This window comes from Pinus tabuliformis, chromosome 4_2, assembly GCF_031772625.1.
Source record: "Pinus tabuliformis cultivar Carrire ecotype Pingquan chromosome 4_2, CPIR1, whole genome shotgun sequence".
Taxonomy (NCBI): domain Eukaryota; kingdom Viridiplantae; phylum Streptophyta; class Pinopsida; order Pinales; family Pinaceae; genus Pinus; species Pinus tabuliformis.
In genome coordinates this window covers 1,034,576,528-1,034,598,699 of record NC_142304.1, presented here as the reverse complement: position 1 = coordinate 1,034,598,699, position 22,172 = coordinate 1,034,576,528, and the positions used below count along the sequence as shown (strand labels likewise).

At 37.4% G+C, this 22,172-nt stretch overlaps 1 protein-coding gene across 2 annotated transcripts in view; it reads right to left on the bottom strand.

Moving 5' to 3' along the window:
- Positions 1-1,324: 1,324 nt before the first annotated feature.
- LOC149173152 (protein-L-isoaspartate O-methyltransferase-like) overlaps positions 1,325-22,172 on the bottom strand; it is a 106,249-nt gene continuing 85,401 nt past the window's right edge. For both annotated transcript variants that reach the window (XM_089424515.1, XM_089424516.1), the window contains exons 3-4: positions 1,908-2,072; positions 1,325-1,768 (exon numbers count right to left, since the gene is read on the bottom strand). In XM_089424515.1, the coding sequence (XP_089280641.1) occupies positions 1,518-1,768; positions 1,908-2,072 (416 nt within the window). In that variant the 3' untranslated portion in view covers positions 1,325-1,517. The remainder of the gene's footprint in view (positions 1,769-1,907; positions 2,073-22,172) is intronic.

Below are 22,172 nucleotides of genomic sequence, written 5' to 3'. Positions count from 1 at the left end.
AATAAAGAGCTTGGTATCTCCAATACATGTAAACTCACTATCTTAAGATTTCAAGGCTGGTCCCCAACCTTCTATTGTATTATTTGAGGCTGTGCCTATGCCCCGTGGAAATTTGAACTTTATGTTTTTCTTCCATCTCTCAACGAGGCCTCTGCCCCGGCTCTCCTCATACTGCCTTATTGCACCCTAATAAGAACAAGACAATCTAATTAGTGCATAAGTTTATATATAGAGTGAATTCAAAAATTGTACTTGTGAGTCTGAAATTTGCACTGCAACGATGTAAGGCTATTGTTAAGCTTGCACTATGCCTGGCTCCCCGATGACTTTTCTTAAAATTTTCCTATGGGTGCTGATGAAATCGTTATCATTTCACATATTTAAAAAGTCTTGGGGTATTAATAATGTATTCTCTCATGTAATTGCTTGTTTGTATTTCTAAATTTGTGAACCATATAATGCAAATATAGAACCATTAACACTGAAAATGGTTCCTCGATCAAATGATGTGTGCAACAATAGTCCATCGAAAGCTCCTTTATTTGATTATCGATCGTTTTCACTGCAATCCCTGTATGATAGTAATAGAATTGTCATAGAACTAGATTTTCAGTATTTTGTGAAGATAAAAAGCTCCTTGCAATTGCATTGGAGTCGATCTCTCACAAAATATATAAAAATGGGCAAGCCCTTGATGCCTTAGTGATCTTTGAATATATACAGGCATGCTCTGATTTATTGGTGTCATGGAGAACCACTTAACAATGGAAAGAGAGCATTGCCTGGAAAGAAATCCAATTGGAACTGGATGTGACAAGAGTTTGGATTTGACAGAGAGCAAGTGTTGGATGTCTCTGAATCCATTAGAACTCTTAACACAGATGGAGGTTATCTTGACTCAGAAATTATACTGTACAGAAGCAAACGTACAAACACTTGGCTTCAGAGCATTGTTCTCCATGATATAGCTGTTATATATAAATGCCTTAATAGGGTCTTGTTTATGTACAATATGCCACACAGCCAACTTTTACAATTTACTTAATTAGGAAAAAAAATGCCTTGCATCTTATTAGTGTAGAAAAAACATGTGAATCTCTCATAGTATTCTACCAAAAAACTTCCAGTGCCAGAGGAAAACATCATGCAGTAACGGAGTACTTTACAGTACCCAGAAGAAAAGATTAGCACATATGCATCCCTTAATACGCATTGGGCATCACTCGGTGACGATATCACACACAGATTTACAAGCCACATTATTGGTTATTTACATATCATCTTTTGACCAAATATACAAGGGTTATATAAACAATCAAACCACTTTTCTATACAACAGCAAAAGTGATTCGGTACACTAGAATATATAGCCTGGAAGACTTTCAATCTTTTAACCTAAAGCAATAAAAATCAAGCAGAACTGCAGCGAAGATGAAAGCATCTTGTCTCTGCTCACACATACACAGACTAATCACTGATAACCATTTCCTCCTAGCATAAGGCAGCATCGATCATGATTAATGACCATACAATTGCTCTTGTGTACTGGTCAAAGGAACATAACGAACAGATGTCTCACTATGAACCTTTAAAGATCCATCAAGCTGCTTGTCAATGACTTGCAAATCTTGAAAGAAGTCACCAACAGGAATGACCATCCGTCCTCCAGGCTTTAATTGTTCAATAAGTGGCTTTGGAACTTCTGGCGCAGCAGCACCAACATGAATAGCATCATAAGGAGCCAGATCTGGCCAACCTAGACGACCATCTGCACTGATAAAAGACAAGTCAAAACGAGGTCTGTATAAAACTTTTCTTGAGAGAACAAAGGTAGCAATTGGGAAACTTTTAAATCGTAATGGTTTTCCATCTCTTAATGCCTGAAAGCACAGGCAATAGTAGTTTACCTCCAGCATACAAGGACAAGCTTCCATCTGCCAATAGAAGTGCCGCTTTACTTTTGTTGACATTCTCTATTGACATTGCAACCAACTCCGGAATGTGATCCACACCAACAGCACGACCCTGGGGACCAACCATCATTGCAAAACAGGCAGTCAAGTAACCAGTGCCTGCAATGAGTTCAAAACGTTAGGAGTCGGATAGAGAACCCCACCACCAACTTTTCCCAGATATAACTCTAGTGAGAAACACTAAACCACGATTGTAATTCATAGCTGCATTATCATAACAAACCATTAATAGACAAGTCATTCCCAGGAAGAAAAAGCAGAATGCAGTTATGGTAAGGTTTAATAGTTGAGTTCAGTTTCCAGTTAGAGACTACCAGTTCTGATTTTGTTGAAAGGAATAGTCATTTGCGTTATGGTAAGAGTTTTGTTATATAACAGTTATAATTTAAAACTTGAAAACCATTAAATAACCACTGAATCTTGGGGTGAAAAGTAAATTTTGTGCATGAATAAATTTCACTTTGCACCAGCTGAATGAAATAGATCAAGAATTTCTAGCAAAATATACAATTTAGCTGACTACATGAACATGGATTTCATCAAAGTTGTGTGAAATTACTCTAGATTTTTTAGTACATCACTACCATGCTATACCACTCAAATGGCATGGAAACTGAACCCACTGGAGAATGAAGCCACACTTTTCAAAGACCAATGATTGAGGAAGCTTCAACAATAACCAAGAAATATTGGCAGGGGAGCTCAGGTGCAACCAAGGGTAGCTCAAAAGGTGAAGCCCAATGAAATAGTCATGGCAGGCAAGCAAATGGACCACTGTATACATTTTGTCTTCTAGTTTGCATTCAAATGTAATGTATAAATATTAAATATATTAATTAAGATTAATTTAGGAAGAAGGGGCACGATCAAAAGATCATGACCCCTCATATAAAGGCACCGGACCTATATTTAAGCCCGGGGCCATCATTGTAACATCATCATTCAGTTTTTATTCATATAATAAATATGCATATATAAACATCTGTTCAAATTATCTCTATAACATCTCCTATCAGAGCCTCGTGCCAATGTTGCTTCCGCCGCTCTCAAAGTTTGTTCATCTATATACCATGTAAAGGTGAATATATCAAAATGGCACCAATTGCAATACATATCATCGATTAAATACATAAGCAATGAGGCTCTACATGGCTTATAAAGTCCAAAAACAATGCTACAAGTTATGGGGTCATTGGCCTACTAAAAGACTACAAGTCTACAATGATCAAGATGATCAAACTCATCACCACTACTAGACATAGGATCATCAACAGGAGCTACATAAACGTCATTTGGATCTGAGTCTGAGGATGCCTTAGCTTCATCTGCAACCTCAGTAGTAGCACCAATAACAATAGAACTAGACCTAATGGAAGCACTAGTCGGTCAAGTTGCATGACTAGTGCCTTCTATTGGTTGTTTACCTTTGCTTGATGCAGCTACTAATTTTGGTTTTGATAGCACTACCAGATTTGTATTGGGATCAATTCCCCCTAACGCCATTTCAATATCAAAATCAACATCAAACTCAGGATCTCCAATCTCCTCCACCCATTCTGATGTTGGATCAATATCATCCAACACAATGGGATCTAGATTAGATCTTTTGTCCATCATTTGTTTGCACCTTAGTCGAAGGTTGTATTACACGAAGACAAGATCATTTAACCAATTTTGTTCCAAACAATTTCTCTTTTTCACATGTATGCTCTAAAAACACACCAATTGCACTCACAACCTAAAGCACTGAAAGTTTGGCCGAGGGCTGTAACTGCAAACTTTTTGCAATTGAGGACATTGGCCACCAAATTACTCCCACTAATGTGTTGCAAAGAAAAAGACATTAATTAGTAACTTAATTCATTTCATGTTAAAATTGGCAACTAGGGTCAAACTCCATGTGGGTCATCTTATTTATGGCAGCTGATATTTTTCTTAGATCCCTCTCATCGAGAAGTGTAGGATTGATCTAAAGATCATCCGATTCCAATAAGTATTCATGGAGGTCTGAATTTATTTGTGTTATGGGGCAATTCGTTAAGGTCACCAGCAACTACACTGCCCCCTCTTGTGCTCCAAGTTTTGGTATAAATACAAGTCCCTTGCAGGTCATTTGTACACACAGCTCTCTTGAGATTTCTTCTTCTCCATTTGTTTTGGGTTTTAGTGGAAAGAAGAATCTCAAAGAGATAAACATTGTCCTAAAGGATGCCCTAAATGCAGTCCTAGATGATGCCCTGGCAACTCTATGCATGACCTAGATCTAGGACACAGTCAGCCCTAATCCAATACGTTGCAAAGGAAGACTCAGTCATATTGAGAAGAAGACAACCCTAATCATCTACACTGTCAAGGAAGACAGCTACTACGTTGTCCCAAGGGTGACCCTAACTGCAGTTATGGAGATGCCCTAAATACGCAGCCATGGAAATGAAGGCAGCAACCCTAGCCGCAAGTCTGAGGAGAGATGCCCTAATCTTAGTTGCTACGCTACCTAATGGAGATGGTACCTAAACGTTGTCTTAGAAGAGAAGTTTTACACAAGTAATGTCCTCATTGTCATGGAGCTCTCACAATTAAACACTGAGGTAAAGAAGCCACCTTCAGATATCCTTAACGTCGTTCTCTAACTGTTGTTTTGATTGTCATAGATCGTTGTCTTAATGGAAGCCTATTGTTGCCACCTAAACTTTGAGAGGATAAGACATTGGCATTGCTATGTGCTACGCTGCAGGCCATAGCACTATAGCTAGCCACCTTGAATATGACAGTTGGATGTATAGTGCAGCATAGTGCACAATGGGACAACAATGGTACAGCAATGTGACAACAATGGAGCATGGTGGAACCATGATGCATGGACAGCAAGACAGCAAGGCTGCCATATGCCAAGAACAACAGCGTTTTGGGCATGATTGTTAGGTACAGCAGTGCAGCAGTACAACTAGGACAGCTAGACAATGGTACATACATATTTGGAACAGTGTAAGTATGTTATGTTGCCGTAGGGACAGCGGCAATGCTGGGTTGTTGTAAGTATATTGAGATAACAAGCCGTGATGGGACAGCAATACTAGCAGCAATGATATTGTGCCACAATGTTCAATGGGACATGAGTACTACCAGCAATGATATTATGCCACAGTGTTCAATGGGACAGCAGCGTGATGAGACAGAACAATGATGGGACTGCCATGTCATTGTGCAGCAGTGGCACAATGGGACAGCAAGCATGGACAACATGGTCCAACCATGGCACATGGGACAACAGTGCAACATTAGGTGCAACAGTCATGAGGTCCAGCATTGTGATGATGGGTGCAGCATGGTACAGCACAGTGAGGTGCAGCATCATGACGAGATGCAGCACAATGATAGGTAAAGGAGTCACCTTGGAGAATCAGTTGAAGCAGCATGTCTTCAACTAATCTCATGTATCATCTTCTTAGAGATGATCTATGCTCTTATCTAGATAGGTCAAAGTGTTGACTTCTGTTGTAAATGTATTATCTCTCTCTCTCTTTCTCTGCTGAACTATTGAAGAACATATAAGAAGAATTGATCAAGGGTTTCCCCACATTGGGGCTTGTCCCTGGCTAGCACCACATCTTGTATCCTCTTGTCTTGGCTTGTCTTCTGCGATTTATGTCTATGTTCTATCTGCAGTTTACTTTAATGTTGATGTGATTGCTAATCTGGAAAAGATATTGAGCTAAATGTGAAAACTGAAATAAATTGCTCTAAGCATAAAACATACCTGTAATTAGCATTTCATTACTTATTTACAAGCATTTACAAACAGTTTGAATTGTAAATTTGTAAACAATTGAATTTTAAAAGAAAAACATATTGGAATTGCTTACCTAGTTGATCAACATATTTTTCCATCTTTGCCAAGTTCTTGCCAAAGGTACCTGTTGCCATACTGAAAAGAGTAAGTTGTCTATGTATTTCCAACTAGTCGAAATGGTTAGGGACCATGCACTCCAAGCAATCATACAATCCATCTCTGGCCTCCCCAACATGCAGATCTCCTAGCCGAGCTTTATAATGATACTTTTGGTTCAAAAAATACCTAGTTGCATGTATATGACAATGGAGTTGATTGTTCCATCTGTTATCAACGATCTCCCAAATGTGCCCATATTTAGCTAATATATCCTTGTAAGTTGCCCGTATCTAGTCTTTTGCCTAATCCATAGCCTCATAAATGCAGCTCATGGCCAATTTTTCCTCATCTGTAGCACCTTAACAAGGGGCTTGGTAATTTTCACAAGCTCTGCAGACATTTCCCAAAAATAATTGTCAAAAACTTTTTTTTGTGTCTTTGCCATCTTGTCTATGAGCCCACCTAGATGAAGTCCATTCATCAAAAGAAAAAAAAAATCTGCAAGTTTTTTTGGTTGAGATTGAGACATTGCAACATAAAGAAGTGAGTTGCAAATCTCGTAATTGCAAGCCTAACAAGCTCTTTTCCCCAAGTGTTTTTCCTTATTAGGCTCAATACCCATGAGTGGTTGTAGATGTATTTTGTGATGCACTTGGCATGCTCTATAGTGTTTTTTATCCACTGCACTTTGCCTATGACCTCAAGCATGAGGTCTATGCAATGTGCAGCACATGGAGTCCAAAATATGGTCTTATATTTGGACTCTAGCATCTTTCTAGCAAGAACATAGTTTGAGGCATTATACCTGCACAACATTTTTCTCCCCCGTTGCTTGAATAATATCATCCAAAAGCTCCAATAGAAGGTTTGCATCCTTCACCTTATCATATGCATCAACTTGTCTCAAAAACATGGCTCCTTGAGGGCAAGAAATAAGGATATTAATGATAGTGCGGTTCTTTCCATCGATCCATCCATCTGACATGATGGAACAACCTGTTTTGAGCCATGACTCTCTATACTCGGCCAAATACTCATCAGTGGAACAAATCTCTTTTTGCAAAAGAGCTCCCCTCAAGTCATGCACATTAGGGCCTTTGAATCTCTTTCTTGTAGCTATAACAGGGTTCCACATAGCTTGGTAATAAGGTGAACAAGGCATTAAATGGGGTATCTGCATCATACCACCATCTAGCAATGTATTGAAAAGAAGATTCTTTGCATTGCCTTTTCCAATGGTAATCCAATGTGGGTTGACGTTGAGTTAGACTTGGTTAGGAGGAAGTGGGATTAATAGAGGCAGTGGTGGCAGAGGTTAAGAAATAACTTTGGATGTTCATCCTCTTTTTTCCTTTAGATTGTTGGCCTGGATGATAAGACCCAAGAGTAAGAGGAACATGGTGAAAGGGGTCATTGGTGGAAAGGATAGAAGAGGAGTCTTGAATCTGAAAATCATCATACCCACCATCTTTCATGGCTTGTAAAATTTCCTTCTTCCTTGCAATTTCTTCTTGGATAACTTTTTCCCTAGCCTTATTCTCCTCAAACTTCTCAAACTTGGCAAGGTATTCTGCCCTAAGAACACCTATCACTTCATTTGGTGCATCACATGCCTTTACTTGGCCTCTTATCCCAGCCAATTGTTGTTTCAACTTGAGAATACCCCCCTCCAATAGATTTATTGCAAAATTTGCATATCATTTTTCCATCAATCACATCACAATGAGCCCATGCAATGTCCTTGGATTTTGGAGGCATGGTGGCTAGAAATATTTGAAATTTGTAAATGAAAAAAATATAAATAAATAAATAAATAAAATAAAATTGCAGCTAAGTAAAATGGAAAACCTAAGATAAATTTGAGAAAAAATGGGGCATATTTAGCCTACAAAATTTAAGACTTGAAACAATTGAACTTGAAATTTAATAGCATAGAATACATAAAAAAAAATTAAACACATGGACAACAATGAAATATGGATATTTTTCAAGTGAGAATCCTTAATTGGAAATGCAAACTAGCTCCCTTAGCCTCCTCTTGAAGATGCCAACTCCACTAACAACTCCAAACTAGCTCCAACTCCAAGCCTCCAAGCCTCCAAGATGACCACTCCAACAAAAATTCAACACTCTCCAAGCTCCCAATGAAGCTCACAGAAACTCCAAATGAGATGTGTGAGACAAATGAGAGGGGAGACCTTTTATTGGCTTGGACGGGTTGTTTTTGGAGGGAAACAACCCTTAGTTTCCCTCAAAACCACCTCATAAGCCTCAAAAAAAATTGCCTCATGGGTCTGTGGTTGACCTAGCAGTGAACTGGTCGGTTTATTCCCAGTTTGACCCTAAAACCGACGAGAGAGGGCGGCTAACTAGGTTTTTCTGTCGATTTGGTTGGTTTGGCCTATGAGTCAGCTTGTTTGATCGATTTCCGATTCAGACCGACTAGTTTTGAATACTATGGTATCCAATACATGCTCAAACAGCTCTTCAAAGAGCTTCCTTAGCTATACTGCCTCACAATTAGCCATGCTAGCAGCGATGTACTTGGCTTTAATCGTGCTAAGGGCTACAGACTTTTGTTTTCTGCTCATCTAAAAGATATCATGGCAAATCCCAAGCGAAAGAAGCATCCAAATGTCCTCTTTCTATCAACAAAGTTACCAGCCCAATCAACATCAGAGTACCCATGTAGTCTCACATCTCTAATTGTCTATCTCAATCCAACATTGATGGCCCTGTTGTCACCCCGATTGTACAGGGACCGCGACAACGCTCAAGACGGAGGTTTTCACTCTAATACCCGCCCACTCCGTTTTAGCTGTCTCCCAACAGCAAGCTATGGGGGGTAGTCTCTATGGAATGAGATGAAGGAAAACAAGTTGGAAAGTAACTTGTTTGGAGAGAGATGGATGAGTGGCCTAGCTAATTGGTTGAAATTAAGCAAGATTATTGATTATATTATATTTTCTATTACCAGTGTCTTAATGGAGTCACAAATTTTTGCTTCTTATAAATTGGAACCAAATGACCGGATGGACACCCGCTGCTTGAATGGTTGACTAACCTATATGATATGCAAATCCTAGAACCTATGTGAGATGTAGTGATCTTGGTAAATTTTAGTTAAATGTCTTGTCTAAGTGTAACCTTCCTTTAACTATTTTGAAGCTAGGCTCCAAGGTACGTTATGGGAATGAGGCTAACAAAAAGCAAGCTAGGGCCTAACTAACGATACCTTCTATTTGGCTCCTATCACCCAATGTCTCTAGCGCTGCAGACACTGTGGCTCTAACAAATGCAAGGTCACCGTGTTAGCCACTGAAAGGTTGTGGAGGCCCTTCAAGCTAGATAAGAAAGGTTGTCCTATGTCTCTATCAACCTAGCTTATGCTAAGAGATAAATTATTAATGCAATCTAAATTTAATATGTTTATGCAATAGATTATGGGTGAGATTATCTTGAGTTAAGATTGCTTAAGTTATTTAAGTACTTGTTGAAATTTTTTCTTAAAGCAAGAATACTTAACAATGTTGTGAGACAATCTTAAACAAGATATGTGTTAAGAGATATAAGTGTTAACTTCAACAACATTCCACAAGATACCAAGTAACTAATTTATCCACCAATGATTATTAACACAAGATATTATAATCATCAACAAGATCAATGTTAGATTTTGAATGTAAAGATAGACATCCTTTTAGGGCAAGATGAGATAAGTCAAATTCAGATTTATGACAGTTTATATCAGCAGTAAAAATTCATAAAATTCAGAGTTAATCAATGTTATAACAGCAGTGAAGAAACCACTTCAAATCAAGAAATTTGTCTTACATATAAAGCATAAAATTTCTCAATGACCAGAAAATGTAAATTAACTTATTTAGCCCACTTTGTGATGATGTATTCAATGATATTTCAGATCTGATTGTTAGTTTACAGTAGTAAAAAACCACATATCAACAAGCTAAAGATGCCAAAAATAGATGATCAATATACCTAAAAATAGTAAAAATGCACTAGAACTAAAAAATGTCAAATTTTAGGGCTTTTAAGAAGTGTAAATTTCAAATCTGATTTATTTACTATAGAAGTAAACAGAAGACAGATCAGCAGCCCAACAATGCTCAAGGCAATCCCCATATTTCAAAAAATAGTAATTTTTTGCCAGATATCAAAAATTCAAAATTTTAGCCTTATTTGAGTGTGAAATTCAGAAAATTGCAAATCTGATGTGTTTATTACAGCAATGAAATGGTGACAGGTCAGCAAGCTAGCAACACTGAAGGTAATGCCCAAAATGCTTTAAAATAGTAGAATTTTGCTAGAAACTGAAATTTTAAAATTTTTTACCTTACTTCAAAATGTGCGTTAGAAAATTCAGATCTGAATTTTTCAGTTATGTAGTAAACTCCAGCGAGCTTAAAAGTTAGATCTAGGCCAAATTCAAGATGCCCAAGTAGCCAAAATTCACGAAAATGAAGATTTTGCAAATCTAAACAATTGTGAGCATGTAACATGTGATTTTAGGGCTTAAAAATTAGTGATTTGATAGATGTAATAAAACAGAGATAAATTGGGGTTTAGAGATCAAACCCTAGGCCTTAAGCCTTGAAGATCCCATGGTTGAAATTCATTGAAACTTTTGGATCACGTTGCCGCTTGAAAAATATGAATTTTGAGACCTTACGCCTGCAAAACCGCCAAGTATTTAGGCTTAAAACTTTAGATTAGGGTTTCAGGTCAATTTAGGGAAAAAGAGGCAAGGAAAAGGGAAAACAAGGCCAAGGAAGGCAAATAAGGAGGTCAAGTTGATAGATCGGGGGCAGAAAAGGCAGGAAGAGGCTAGAAAAGTGCAACGCTTGAGGAGGAAAGCCCAAAAAGGCTTGACACTGAGGCTAAGGAAGGTAAAACCGGGGCTAGAAGCCCTAAAAAGCTTGAAACCCTTGCTCCAAAAAAAATTATGCTTTAGCTCTTTGATTTTCTAAAAATTCTTCTGTGGAAACCCTGCAAAAAATTCCAAGAGACTAGATCTTACCCTCAAGGGCCTAGATCTAGCTCTTCTTCCACTTGACTCCTTGATCTAACCTACAAAAATAAAATTTACAACACCCAAACCCCAAATATATACAAAATGAATCTAAAAATCCCAACCCAAGTTAGAAAATTAATTTACAAAATATACATGGGTTTTTAAAATAGATTTTGAGAAAATAATTTTTATGATATTTTTTCCTTGAAAGAATGGCTAAAACGCTTTAGAAAAATTAATGCTCACTATAGCCCAAGCGAAGATTCAATCCACCATATAAAAACTAGAGATCCAAGCAAAGTAACCCTTGCCCACAGTCTGTGAACTTGGAGACCAAGGATTGAGTACCTCCACACACTATGTATTATCTCAAAATAATAATATAAAACACTACATATGAAGCTCGTAGTCAATACATACCACAGATCAACGAACAAGAACACCTTGAGTTGCACCTAAAAGTCTTTTATTATAGTAGAAAAAATAGTTCTCAACGGACAATAGTTTACATAATGCTTCAGCAACAATTCTAGCTAGAAATCAAGATGACTAGAGACTCACTTAACTCTCTAATTTATAGATAAATCTTCCAAATGGAAAAATAATAGCTAGTTTCTTTAATCTTTGTCAAAATAATCTTGGTCGTTGATAAACACTTTAAGATCTTTTAATTTTGGCTATTTTTGAAAAATTTTCGAATTTATCATTTAACTCCTCATTAATTAGCTCAAAATTAATCATTTTGTGCTAATTTCTTCAAACATTTGACTTTGACTTAACCACCAAGGTCCAAAGGTCCAAATTTTCTTGAAATATACAATATTCTCTTGGTTAACCTTTTAAAAATTGATTCTTTCAAGACCCATGAATTTTTCCATTCGGAGAATTTATTTTCCTAAAACAATTTAATTTGACTCTAATTAATTAATTTTTTGGCTTAGGATTTAATTTTATTTTGTCAGAAAAATTAATTAATTTACACATAAGGGGATTAATTATTTTTCCAACCCTCTAATAATGTGATTTTTCATTTACAAGACTCAAAGAGAGAATACACATTCATCTTAGGCCGTCAAGACACATAACCCATCTGCGATCTAAGTCACCTGACATTGGGATTCGAGATTCGGGATTCGTAGGATACGGGGATTCGAGTGTCACATTCGGACACATTGACCCCCCGGAACAGGATACGTAGGATTCGCTATATATTATTTTATAAAAATATATATATATATATATATATATATATATATATATTAAAAATTAGATATTTCTTACACAAATTCTAATTAATGATACAAATTCATTGATTTCAAACATAGATCTTCATTTATACATGCACAGTACATACAAAATTCAAAATAATGTCAGTGGTCACATAAATCATGATTCATAAATGAAAGACAACTTACAACTACAAGATAGTAAGATAAAGACACTGACAGCTATAGTTTTCTCATTAAGTCATCAAATCAAGATGTGTTACATAGGTAGTGCTGGTGCAATGCCAATGGAAAATAGAAATAGAAAATATAAAACAACTACAGGTATACAAGCCTCAAGGCAATAGGTATTCATCAATCCTCAGAGTCATCATCAGAATCAGCATTAATGTCCTCATCATCATGGTCACCACTTCTCTCCTCTGCATCCTCCTCCTACTACTTAAGTTTTCAGGTCAATAAGTTTTACACTAGAATTTGGCTTCTGCCTTTAGGAAACTTCATAGCAAGTTTCAATAAGGAAAAATTATTATCCTCACTACTTAAAATCTTTAACCTCTCACAACAATGCCTGCTTATAGAACTTGGAAATATTTCACACTTAATACCATATTTGGAAGCTCCAAACAGATGATTCCCACCAGACTAACATCAATTCTACCAATGGCAAACAATATTTTATCTCTAGAATAGGATTCCAATGATCAATGTTGTATCTCCAGGGAAATCTCACCAAATACTGCTTATTGTTCCTTCACTTTATTGTCTTAAGAAATGCTTATTATTTCTCAGATTCTAGAGTTTGGAAATTCTATAAGTGGACATAATAATTTCATCTTCGAGTTCTTTGATAGATCAAACACAAAAATTTACGAAGTCAGCTAAGCTCAAAGTGTTGTTGCAGCACGTCGGTATCATCTAAAGGAGAAGTCAGACTTGGTTGACAAGCTAAAATAGACATAAGTGTGCCTCAATAGCAATCAGTTTTAGGGGATTCGAATCCCAGAATCGGGACACGATGTGTCCGTACGGGATTCATATGAATCCCGTATGGACATGTTGTGTCCGTTCTAGGATTCAAATTCCTAGCGAATCGTGTCCGATTCGCAAGATTCGGACTAGTGGGGGGTTTAGGACGAATCTGGTTACTTAATCTGCAACACAATATGATCTAGTAAACCAAGTGATTTGTAATAAAATATTTAAGACAATTAGCTTAAATTATTCCCAAACCACCTTTACATCAAACTCGACTAAAACATTAGGACTCACCTAATAATCCAAGAATAAATTTCACCCTAACTTTGGGGTTTAAGCTGGATGGAAAAAACTCCTATGATTAGTCATATCGAAAAACACAGAAAATCAATGAGGTTAAAAACCTCCTAGAATGGAATTAGTCATCAAATTATAGAATTACCTAGGTTGTTACATAGACTCAAGGTCTTACTAGGATCATTTACATCATATAACTTGCAGAATGGGGTGGCCATGACACATGGACTGTTGATAGGTGATCTGATCCTATTGGAAACAAATTGGCACTTCTACTACCTTGGAACTTTGACAATTTGAGTGCAACAGGTCTCATGCAGGTATCTCAGCACATGTTTTACAACAATCCAGTGTGCATGTGATGGCTTAATCATTTATTGGCTCAGAGTATTGACAGCAAAACATATGTCCAGTCTAGTGTTCACTAAGATTATCAATGCCCCAATCAATTGTCCATATTCAAAAGGATTTGTCAAATCAGGACCTGCAACTTCACCACACAACTTCTTGAAATTCCTTTCCATTGGTGTATTCATGGACTTACATTTTGTCATACCAAATCTTTTCAGTAGCTTGACGACGTATTTTCCTTGAGAAAGGAAAATCTCACCAAATCTTCGCCATACCTTTAAGCCTAGAAAGTAGTGCATCAAATGAAGATTTTTCATTTCAAACTCAAATGATAACTCCCTTACACTGGACAATAAGAGCTTCTCCACCTATCAAGAATAAGACATCAGCATATAATACCAAAATCAAAGGCATACCTTGGACCGTTTTGAAGTAGAGATTTTGAATCAACACTGCTTCTGGTAAAACCAAGATTCATTAAAAAGCTATCAATGCGAGCATACCAAGCTCTTAAAGCTTGCTTCAATCCATATAGAGTCTTTTCAGTCTACCCAAGTTTTCCGGTAATGTACTTCAAAACCTTGTAGTTGCTCCACATACTTCTTCCTTGAGAAAGCCATGAAGAAAAGCAATTTTCACATCCATTTAATTAACAGTCCATACATAGCTAGCAGCTAGAGCCACAATAGATCGGATGGTAGTATATCAAGCAACAGGTGCAAAAATCTCATCATAGTCTATTCCCTCTTTTTGAGAGAAACCTCTAGCCACAAATCTAGCTTTATATTTTTCAATACTGCCATCTACACCATGTTTAATTTTATACAACCATTTAGAAGTCACAACAGACTTACCTTTGGGTCTTGGAACTACTTCCCATACATCATTATGTATGATGGACTCATATTCTTCGGCCATTGCATCTTTCCATACTTGATCTTTCACTACTTCTTCAAAAGTGCATGGTTCAGCCTGAATAATGTTGCTCATGGCTACAACGTATCCTTGGAACCAACATGGTTTCTTGCTTTCTCTGAAGGTTCCTCTAAAGGCAGCATGTCTACCAGCATCTTGTAGAGTGTCACAAAGCCACAAGGATCTCTTTCTAGCAGGAGGATCCAAGGAGTCCATGGGCTCCATGTTAGTTTTTGTATCATCAGATGTGTTCTAGCCTTGAAATTTTGTGGTGAGGCTAGAATACATGAGATCTCCAAAACCCAAAATCGTTTATGGAAATTCCACCTAGAAGTGACTTAATTAGATTATTAGTCAGTTTTTAAATATTTCCTAAGTCTAAACTTAGGGAATATGACTAATTAATCATAATTAATTCAGTTAAGGTATGAATGTTCTAGAAACTCACACGGATCGACTTCAATTTAATCCTAGTGATCGATTAAGATCTAATCTTGGTCGTTGAAGTCTCGACTCTCAACAGAGGATTATAAGAAGAAGTTGATGGGGCTTGGAGAATACACTTGAGCAGATCGATTTCATGAGCAAATCGATTTCCAAAGTAGCAGCAGCCAGTTGCCGGAGAGAGAGCCAGTGAGATCGAAGCAGTGAGAGAGGGGCAGGGACAGTGAAGCCGAAGGAAGAATTTCAGATCCGACGAGTGCATTTTCAAAGGCAGAGAAGCCACAAGAGGCTAATGCAGAGTTGTGTAGTAACCTCTAGAGGCAAAGTCGAATGGCTGGGGAGAAGCAGAATTTCAGTGCCAAAAGTTGGGCAAAGGTTCCAGAGGCCAGGAGAGACATTTTCCCAGACAACAGTTGATCAGACGGCTTGAGGAGAAGTTGTTCCAAGCTGAGTACAGGAGCCACTGCTAGGGTGACACAGTGACTACGCACAGACAATTTGGACGGCTCAACTTGAGTTGAGGTCAAAGCCCGATTTGCCTATGGAGTGAGGAAATTTCTCACTAAATTTTTCTTACCAGTTTTTCTCTATAGGATTGCTAGTTTTGGCATCAAGTGATACTCAGATTATTTCATTGTTGCATAATAATAAAACCCTCAGTTGTTGCACCAGTTTTCCCGAGTTGGGTTTTCCCGAGGACATTGGTCCAAAAATAATTGTCATTTTATGTGTGTGTGCTAGTATTTCTTCCAGCATTTATTTCTTCCACAATTTATTTGTGTAGGTTACAGTGTGATTGATTCGATATTTGTTGTAGCAAACAATAAATAAATTGTTAAAAATTAATTTGACAATTAGGAGAATTATTTCCAGTCGCTGCAATAGGATTCACGTTTCCAAATTTTCACATGGTAACAGAGCACATATGAGCAACCGAAGTGCTCAGTACCAAAGAGGGAGTTTCATTGTTCATTGAGCAGCAGCAGTTCGAAACCCCAGAGGCAGCGTAGTCACCTTGGCCAAGAGGACGAATTCTTGAGGAGAAATCATTGTTTCTGGGAGGGACAGAAAAAAATCGATCTCTCCAGATCGAGGGTTTGCAGAGGCAGAGGGAGCAGTCAATATTTTTCGCAAAGTAAATCTCTAGCTAGATGCAGCAGTTTTGTAGTAGTTGCTAGAGCAAAACTAGCGTCAAGAGGAAGAGCACACACTAGGGGGGGGATTTTTCCTCAAGGAACTTCTAGTCTCAAGAAGTTTAAATTCCCTTGTAGATCAGCAGTGACCGAGTAGCAATAGCAGTCGAGTAACAATAGTTGAGCGACAGCCGAGTAGCATCAGCGGTCGAGTAGCAGCAGCGGCTGAGTAACAACAGCTGAGTGATTATAAGAAGTCGATGGGGCTTGGAGAAATCACTTGAGCAGTTCGATTTCTTGGCAAATCGATTTCCAGAGTAGCAACAGTCAGTTGTCGATGAGAGAGCTAGTGAGATCGAAGCAGTGAGAGGGGTAGAGACAGTGAGGCCGGAGGAAGGATTCCAGATCTGGTGAGTGCATTTGCAGAGAGGCAGAGAAGCCACAGTGAGCTGACGCGGAGCAGCGCAGTAGCCTCTAGAGGCAAAGTCAAATTGTCGGGGAGAAGCAGAATTTCAGTGCCAGAAGTTGGGCAGAGGTTCCAGAGGCCAAGAGAGACGTTTTCCCAAACAACAGCTGGTCAGACGACTTGAGGAGAAGTTGTTCCAAGCTGAGAGCAGCAGCCACTGCGCTAGGGTGACGTAGTGACTGCACAGAGGTTGATTGGACGGCTCAATTTGAGCTGAGGTCAGTGTCGAGATTTATCTGTGGAATGAGGAATTTCGCCTCACTAGATTTTCTTGCCAGTATTTCTCTGTAGGAATGTCAGTTTCGACATCCAATGGTACTCAGATTATTTCACTGCTGCATAATAATAAAACCCTCAGCTGCTGCACCAGTTTTCTGGAGTTAGGGTTTTCCAGGGACATTGGTCCAAAAATAACTATGTTCTCTTATGTGTGTGTGCTAGTATTTCCTCTACAGTTTATTTGTGTAGGTTGCAATGTTATTGATTCAGTATTTGTTTAGCTCATAGTAAATAAATTGTTAAATTTAATTAACAATTAGGAGAATTATTTCCAGTTGTTGCAATAAGATTCGGGTTTTCGAATTTCCACACTCCGTGGGTTCATCAACGAGATCAAGCTCAAGCTCAGGATCTTCTTGAATTTCAAAGACATCATCTTGTCTGTCAAAATTTAGCAAGAGGAAGAAGAGTTTCTCTTGCCTTTCCAAGAGCTGCATCTTTATCAAATGTTACATCCCTGCTAAACTTTATAGTTCTTTGACCAAGTACGTATATTTTGTAAACTTTAGAATTTTCACAATAACCAACAAACATACCTTTCCTACCTGAAGCTTCCAACTTGTTCCTCTTTTCCTTTGGCACATGAAAGGGCAGCCAAAAATCCTCAAGTTCCCAACCTCAGGCTTTTCACCAGTGAAGACTTCTTCAAAAGTCTTGCTGTTTAAGGCTCAATGTAGAGATATATTTTAGACATAGACAACAGCGTTAGCAGCTTCTCCCCATAGAAACTTTGATAGTTTTTTATTATGCAACATAGCTTTCACTACTATGATAGTTTTTCTCTTTCTTTCAGCCACACCATTTTGTTTTGGTTATATGGTATGGTGGTATATTTCTTGATTCCAACTTCTTTGCAGAAGTCAATGAAATCATTTGAAGTGAACTCTCCTCCATTGTCAGATCTGAAGATTTTGATTTGCTTTCTAGTTTGTTTTTCTACCAAAGCTTTGAAGACTTTGAATATGTTAAATGCTTGAATTTTGTTTTTCAAAAAGAAAATCCATGTCTTGCAAGAAAAATCATCCACAAAGATAATATAATACAAGTAGCCACCAAGAGAAGTTACAGGCATAGGTCCACATAAATCACAATGTATAAGATGAAGTACCTGACTAGTTTTGCTTTTGCTTGAAGGGAATGGTCATTTTACATGTTTTCCACTTGCACACCCTTGGTAAACCCCATCATGATCCACTTTCTCACATGAGGCAATGCTTTATAGTGCAAATGAGCGAACCTTCAGTGCCAAAGTTCACATTGATGATTGTTGTCATAAATCAACACATGGATTGGTCTTCCATTGACTTTATAAAGACCTTCAAATCTCAATCCCAAAGTGAAGGCATCTCTCATTGGCCAAGTGAGAACTTTTCCATTTATGAAAGTAACTTTCATTCATTTGTCTTCCAAGGCAGATAAAGATACAAGATTCTTTTTCAAACCATGTACATATAAAACTTCTTGAAGAGATATAGTTTTACCTTGATCCAAATGAAAAGAAATAGAACCGGATCCCTTTTTAGGATATGTAGAGTTATCTCCAAGAATGATTTTCAGATCTCCCTCTTTCAACGAGTTTTGAGAGAACTTCTTTATAATCAGTAAAGTGTCTTGAAGCATCGCTATCAACCAACCGATTGTCACAAGAATCTACAGGAAAGGAACCAAAAAGAGCAGAAATGAGAAAGTATTGTGATTGTGTTTCAGCTACATTATTATCATATATTGGGTTCCTTGAACCCTTGGAAGAACAGTAGCTTTCTTTACCAACAGCAAGAGCTTCTTTTCTTCTATAATCAGATCTGAAATTGTTGTTATGATTGTTGTAGTTGGATATTGGTGCTCTTCTATTTTCTGGATAGTCACGAGCATAGTGGCCATGTTTATGGCAATTGTACCATTGAACTTTTGATAACTCTCTATTCCATTTATAGGAACTGTTGCAGTAGCAGGCTTTCTTGAAAAGTGATAACCTCTTTTTCCTTTCTGCTTCTTGCCTTGGACAGCAAAGGCAATAGGTTCTCCCTCTTCATGCTTGGGAATTCTTCCTCTGGAAATCATTTTGGCCTCTTCTTGACTACACTTTCCCAGGAGCTCATCAAATGTGGGAAACTTATCATTGTTGCTGATGGTAGTAATAAAAGTTTCCCAAGTTGGAGAAAAACCTCCAAGCGTAATCAGCACCAGCTCTTTATCAGATACAATTTCACCAACAGTTGACAGTTGATCCTTGATTTTTGATATCCTCATGAAGTATGCTTGAATGGTCTCTCCTCTATTCATCTTAATGTCCTTGAGTTGATTCTTCAAAGCAAGGATTTGACTCAAGTTGTTTACTTGATACATTCCAATCAACTTGTCATACATTTCCTTAGATTTCTTCAACTTGGAGACATAGGTGATGAGATGGTCTCCAAGAGAATCAAGGATAATCTTCTTAGTGTTGACCTCTCCCTTCTTGAATCCACCCTTGACAACAATATTCAAATTTTCTGGTGGTTTTGCTACCTCATCTTCCACATATTTCAGTACATCATGTTCTTCAAGAGTAATATCCAATCTTGCCTTTCATGGACCAAAATTTGAAGCATTCACTAAAAATTGAAGCATCATTTGGCTTTTCTTCATTCTTGAAGTAAGAAGAAGACATTTTGATCAAGTAAAACAAATTTCAGCATCAAGTAAAATCCCTTTGAAGTAAAATTTTTGCAAAAGGAATTATAGCTCTCATCTTCTTGGGCAACAAATTTCAGCGACAAGTAAGATCTCTTTGAAGTAAAATTTTTGCAAAAGAGTGATAGCTCTTATCTTCTTGGGCTTGGCTTCACCAAAGCTCTAATACCATGTTGAAATTTTGATGTTCTATGCTGAAACAATTACTTATTTCAAAAACTTCTTTTTGCTGCAATATTAGTTAAGCAATTGTAGATAGAACAATAAGCAAATGCCCAATAAAAGACAACTAAGAACAAAACGAGACAGAGAATTTAGGTCCAATGACCAGGTAAAAACCCACGAAGGGAAAACCCAACCAGATTCTTCTTCTATTAGATATAAATTATTCAGTAGAGATACATAGTACAATGAGAGATCAAGAGAATGAGTAAGTTCACCCAAATCTGAAAAAGTTGTAGCATGCAGATCACTGGTAGCAGCAGTAGATGCAAACATTGAATCACCTTCCCTTCTTCTAAATCAAGACTGAAGCACTGAATCAACCTTGGCTCACCAAGTTTTGCTCTTACTCTCTAAGTCTCTCTCTCTTACAATCTTCTTCAAGATGCAAACATTGAATCACCTTCCCTTCTTCTAAATCAAGACTAAAGCACTAAATCAACCTTGGCTCACCAAGTTTTGCTCTTACTCTCTAAGTCTCTTTCTCTTACAATCTTCTTCAAGTCTCTCCAATTCTCTCACAAGTTTGAATTCTTCTTTCACAATGCACAAGTAGTAGTAGACATGAGACACATATATAGGAGCAACGACTTTTTGTCATAAAGGAGCAATACACATGCCTTGAGGAAGAGTAACATATGCCATTTAGGAGTGTGTAACTCTTGCCATTAAGGAGAGAAACGCATGCCTTAGTAACTTAAGCCATTAAGGAGATGTATGCATGCCTTAGTTAAGAAAAGTGTAACATATGCATTAAAGAAAGCGTAAGAGGAATATTTTATGACATGTCTTTAATGAGTGTAAGAGGAATATGCCATGTCTTTAATGAGTGCATAAGAGAGAGTGTAATGTATCATTAAGAGAGAGAGTGAATTATGTAGTGCCATGTGAGTCATCAAGGACAGAGGTGTGAAGTGATTGAGGTGATGAAGGTAAGGAGACTTGTCACTCCTTTTAATAATAATATCATAGTATCATAAAGGATAATAATAATAATAATAATAACATTGATGATTAAGCCAATATTGAACTATTGGGATTGTGTTATGAATATAATTCATAACAATTAAATAAATAAAATAAATATAAATATTAAATAATTAAATATTAATTAGGTTAAATAGTCATTAAGTTAGGTCAAAAAGCATGTCTACAAGACATGCCCATTCACAAAAGGTCACTTGTTGAAGTATAAATCATCTTATATCATCTTATACAATTTTTGTATATTAATAAATTATTATTATTAAATACCTATGTGTATTTTAACAATTAAATCTACAAGCTATCAGTTTTTGTGCTTTAGCGTACTTTTTATGCTACAGTGGTATCGGAGCCATGGCACACAATATAATCATGCAGGTCTTTGAACGTTGTTCACCACACAATGTACCATTACGTTCACGTCCTGATCGCGTTGAGAATTATAATAAAATTCAAGAATTATTTCAGCAATTAGAAAAATCAATTGCAGAAGTTAATGAATGTTGAAAAAAAATCAATAATAAGGAAGAAAACCATTATCAAAATGATGAGAATAAGGCACAAAACACTACTTTTAATAAAGGTGAAAATAAACCTGGTCGTAGTGAGAGAGATCCACATGAAGAAAATCTCAACAACGGTTGTGATGAGGAAGATAGTAAAAGTAGTTATATGAAAACTGGAAATGATAATTCTGAAAGTTATGTCTTCGGTGGAGATTGTCATGAGTATAGTAACGACAATGACGTTGATGTGCCTGTGCTTTTGAATGACAATGACAAGAAGGAATGGCGGTGCGTTTTACCTGTGATGGGAGGTAGAAATCCCACCGACATAACTCCCAATGTCGCTTTCAGAGCAGAGATGAGACAATATTTCACAAAAACTATGGGCACCCAATACACAGGATGGGAAGTCATCCCAAACTATCCTCGCCTCCTTTCCTTGCCCGAAATTCAAGAACTTCTCGCCGAAATTCGCCATTATTTTCCCGACGAAGAAGAAAAGCTGCCTGAGATGACCGGGAAAATTGGTCCAACGCCTGGAAAAGACTCAGCTATCTTCGCCTGAATCTCCAATTCGAACCCTTAAATCGCCAAATCTTCATTTCAGACGAAAAAAAGCCCAAAAATTATTAGGTGAAATCATCTCCAAATCTTATTCACGCACACTATCGTCTGAAGAAACCGCTTTATTTCACAGAGAATCTCTCAGAACCCTCCGCGTCGTCAATGTGAACACAGAACAAATATGGAATCACCTAAAACCCCAAGATCCCTCACATTGCTATTGATTCATATCAGTTTTAA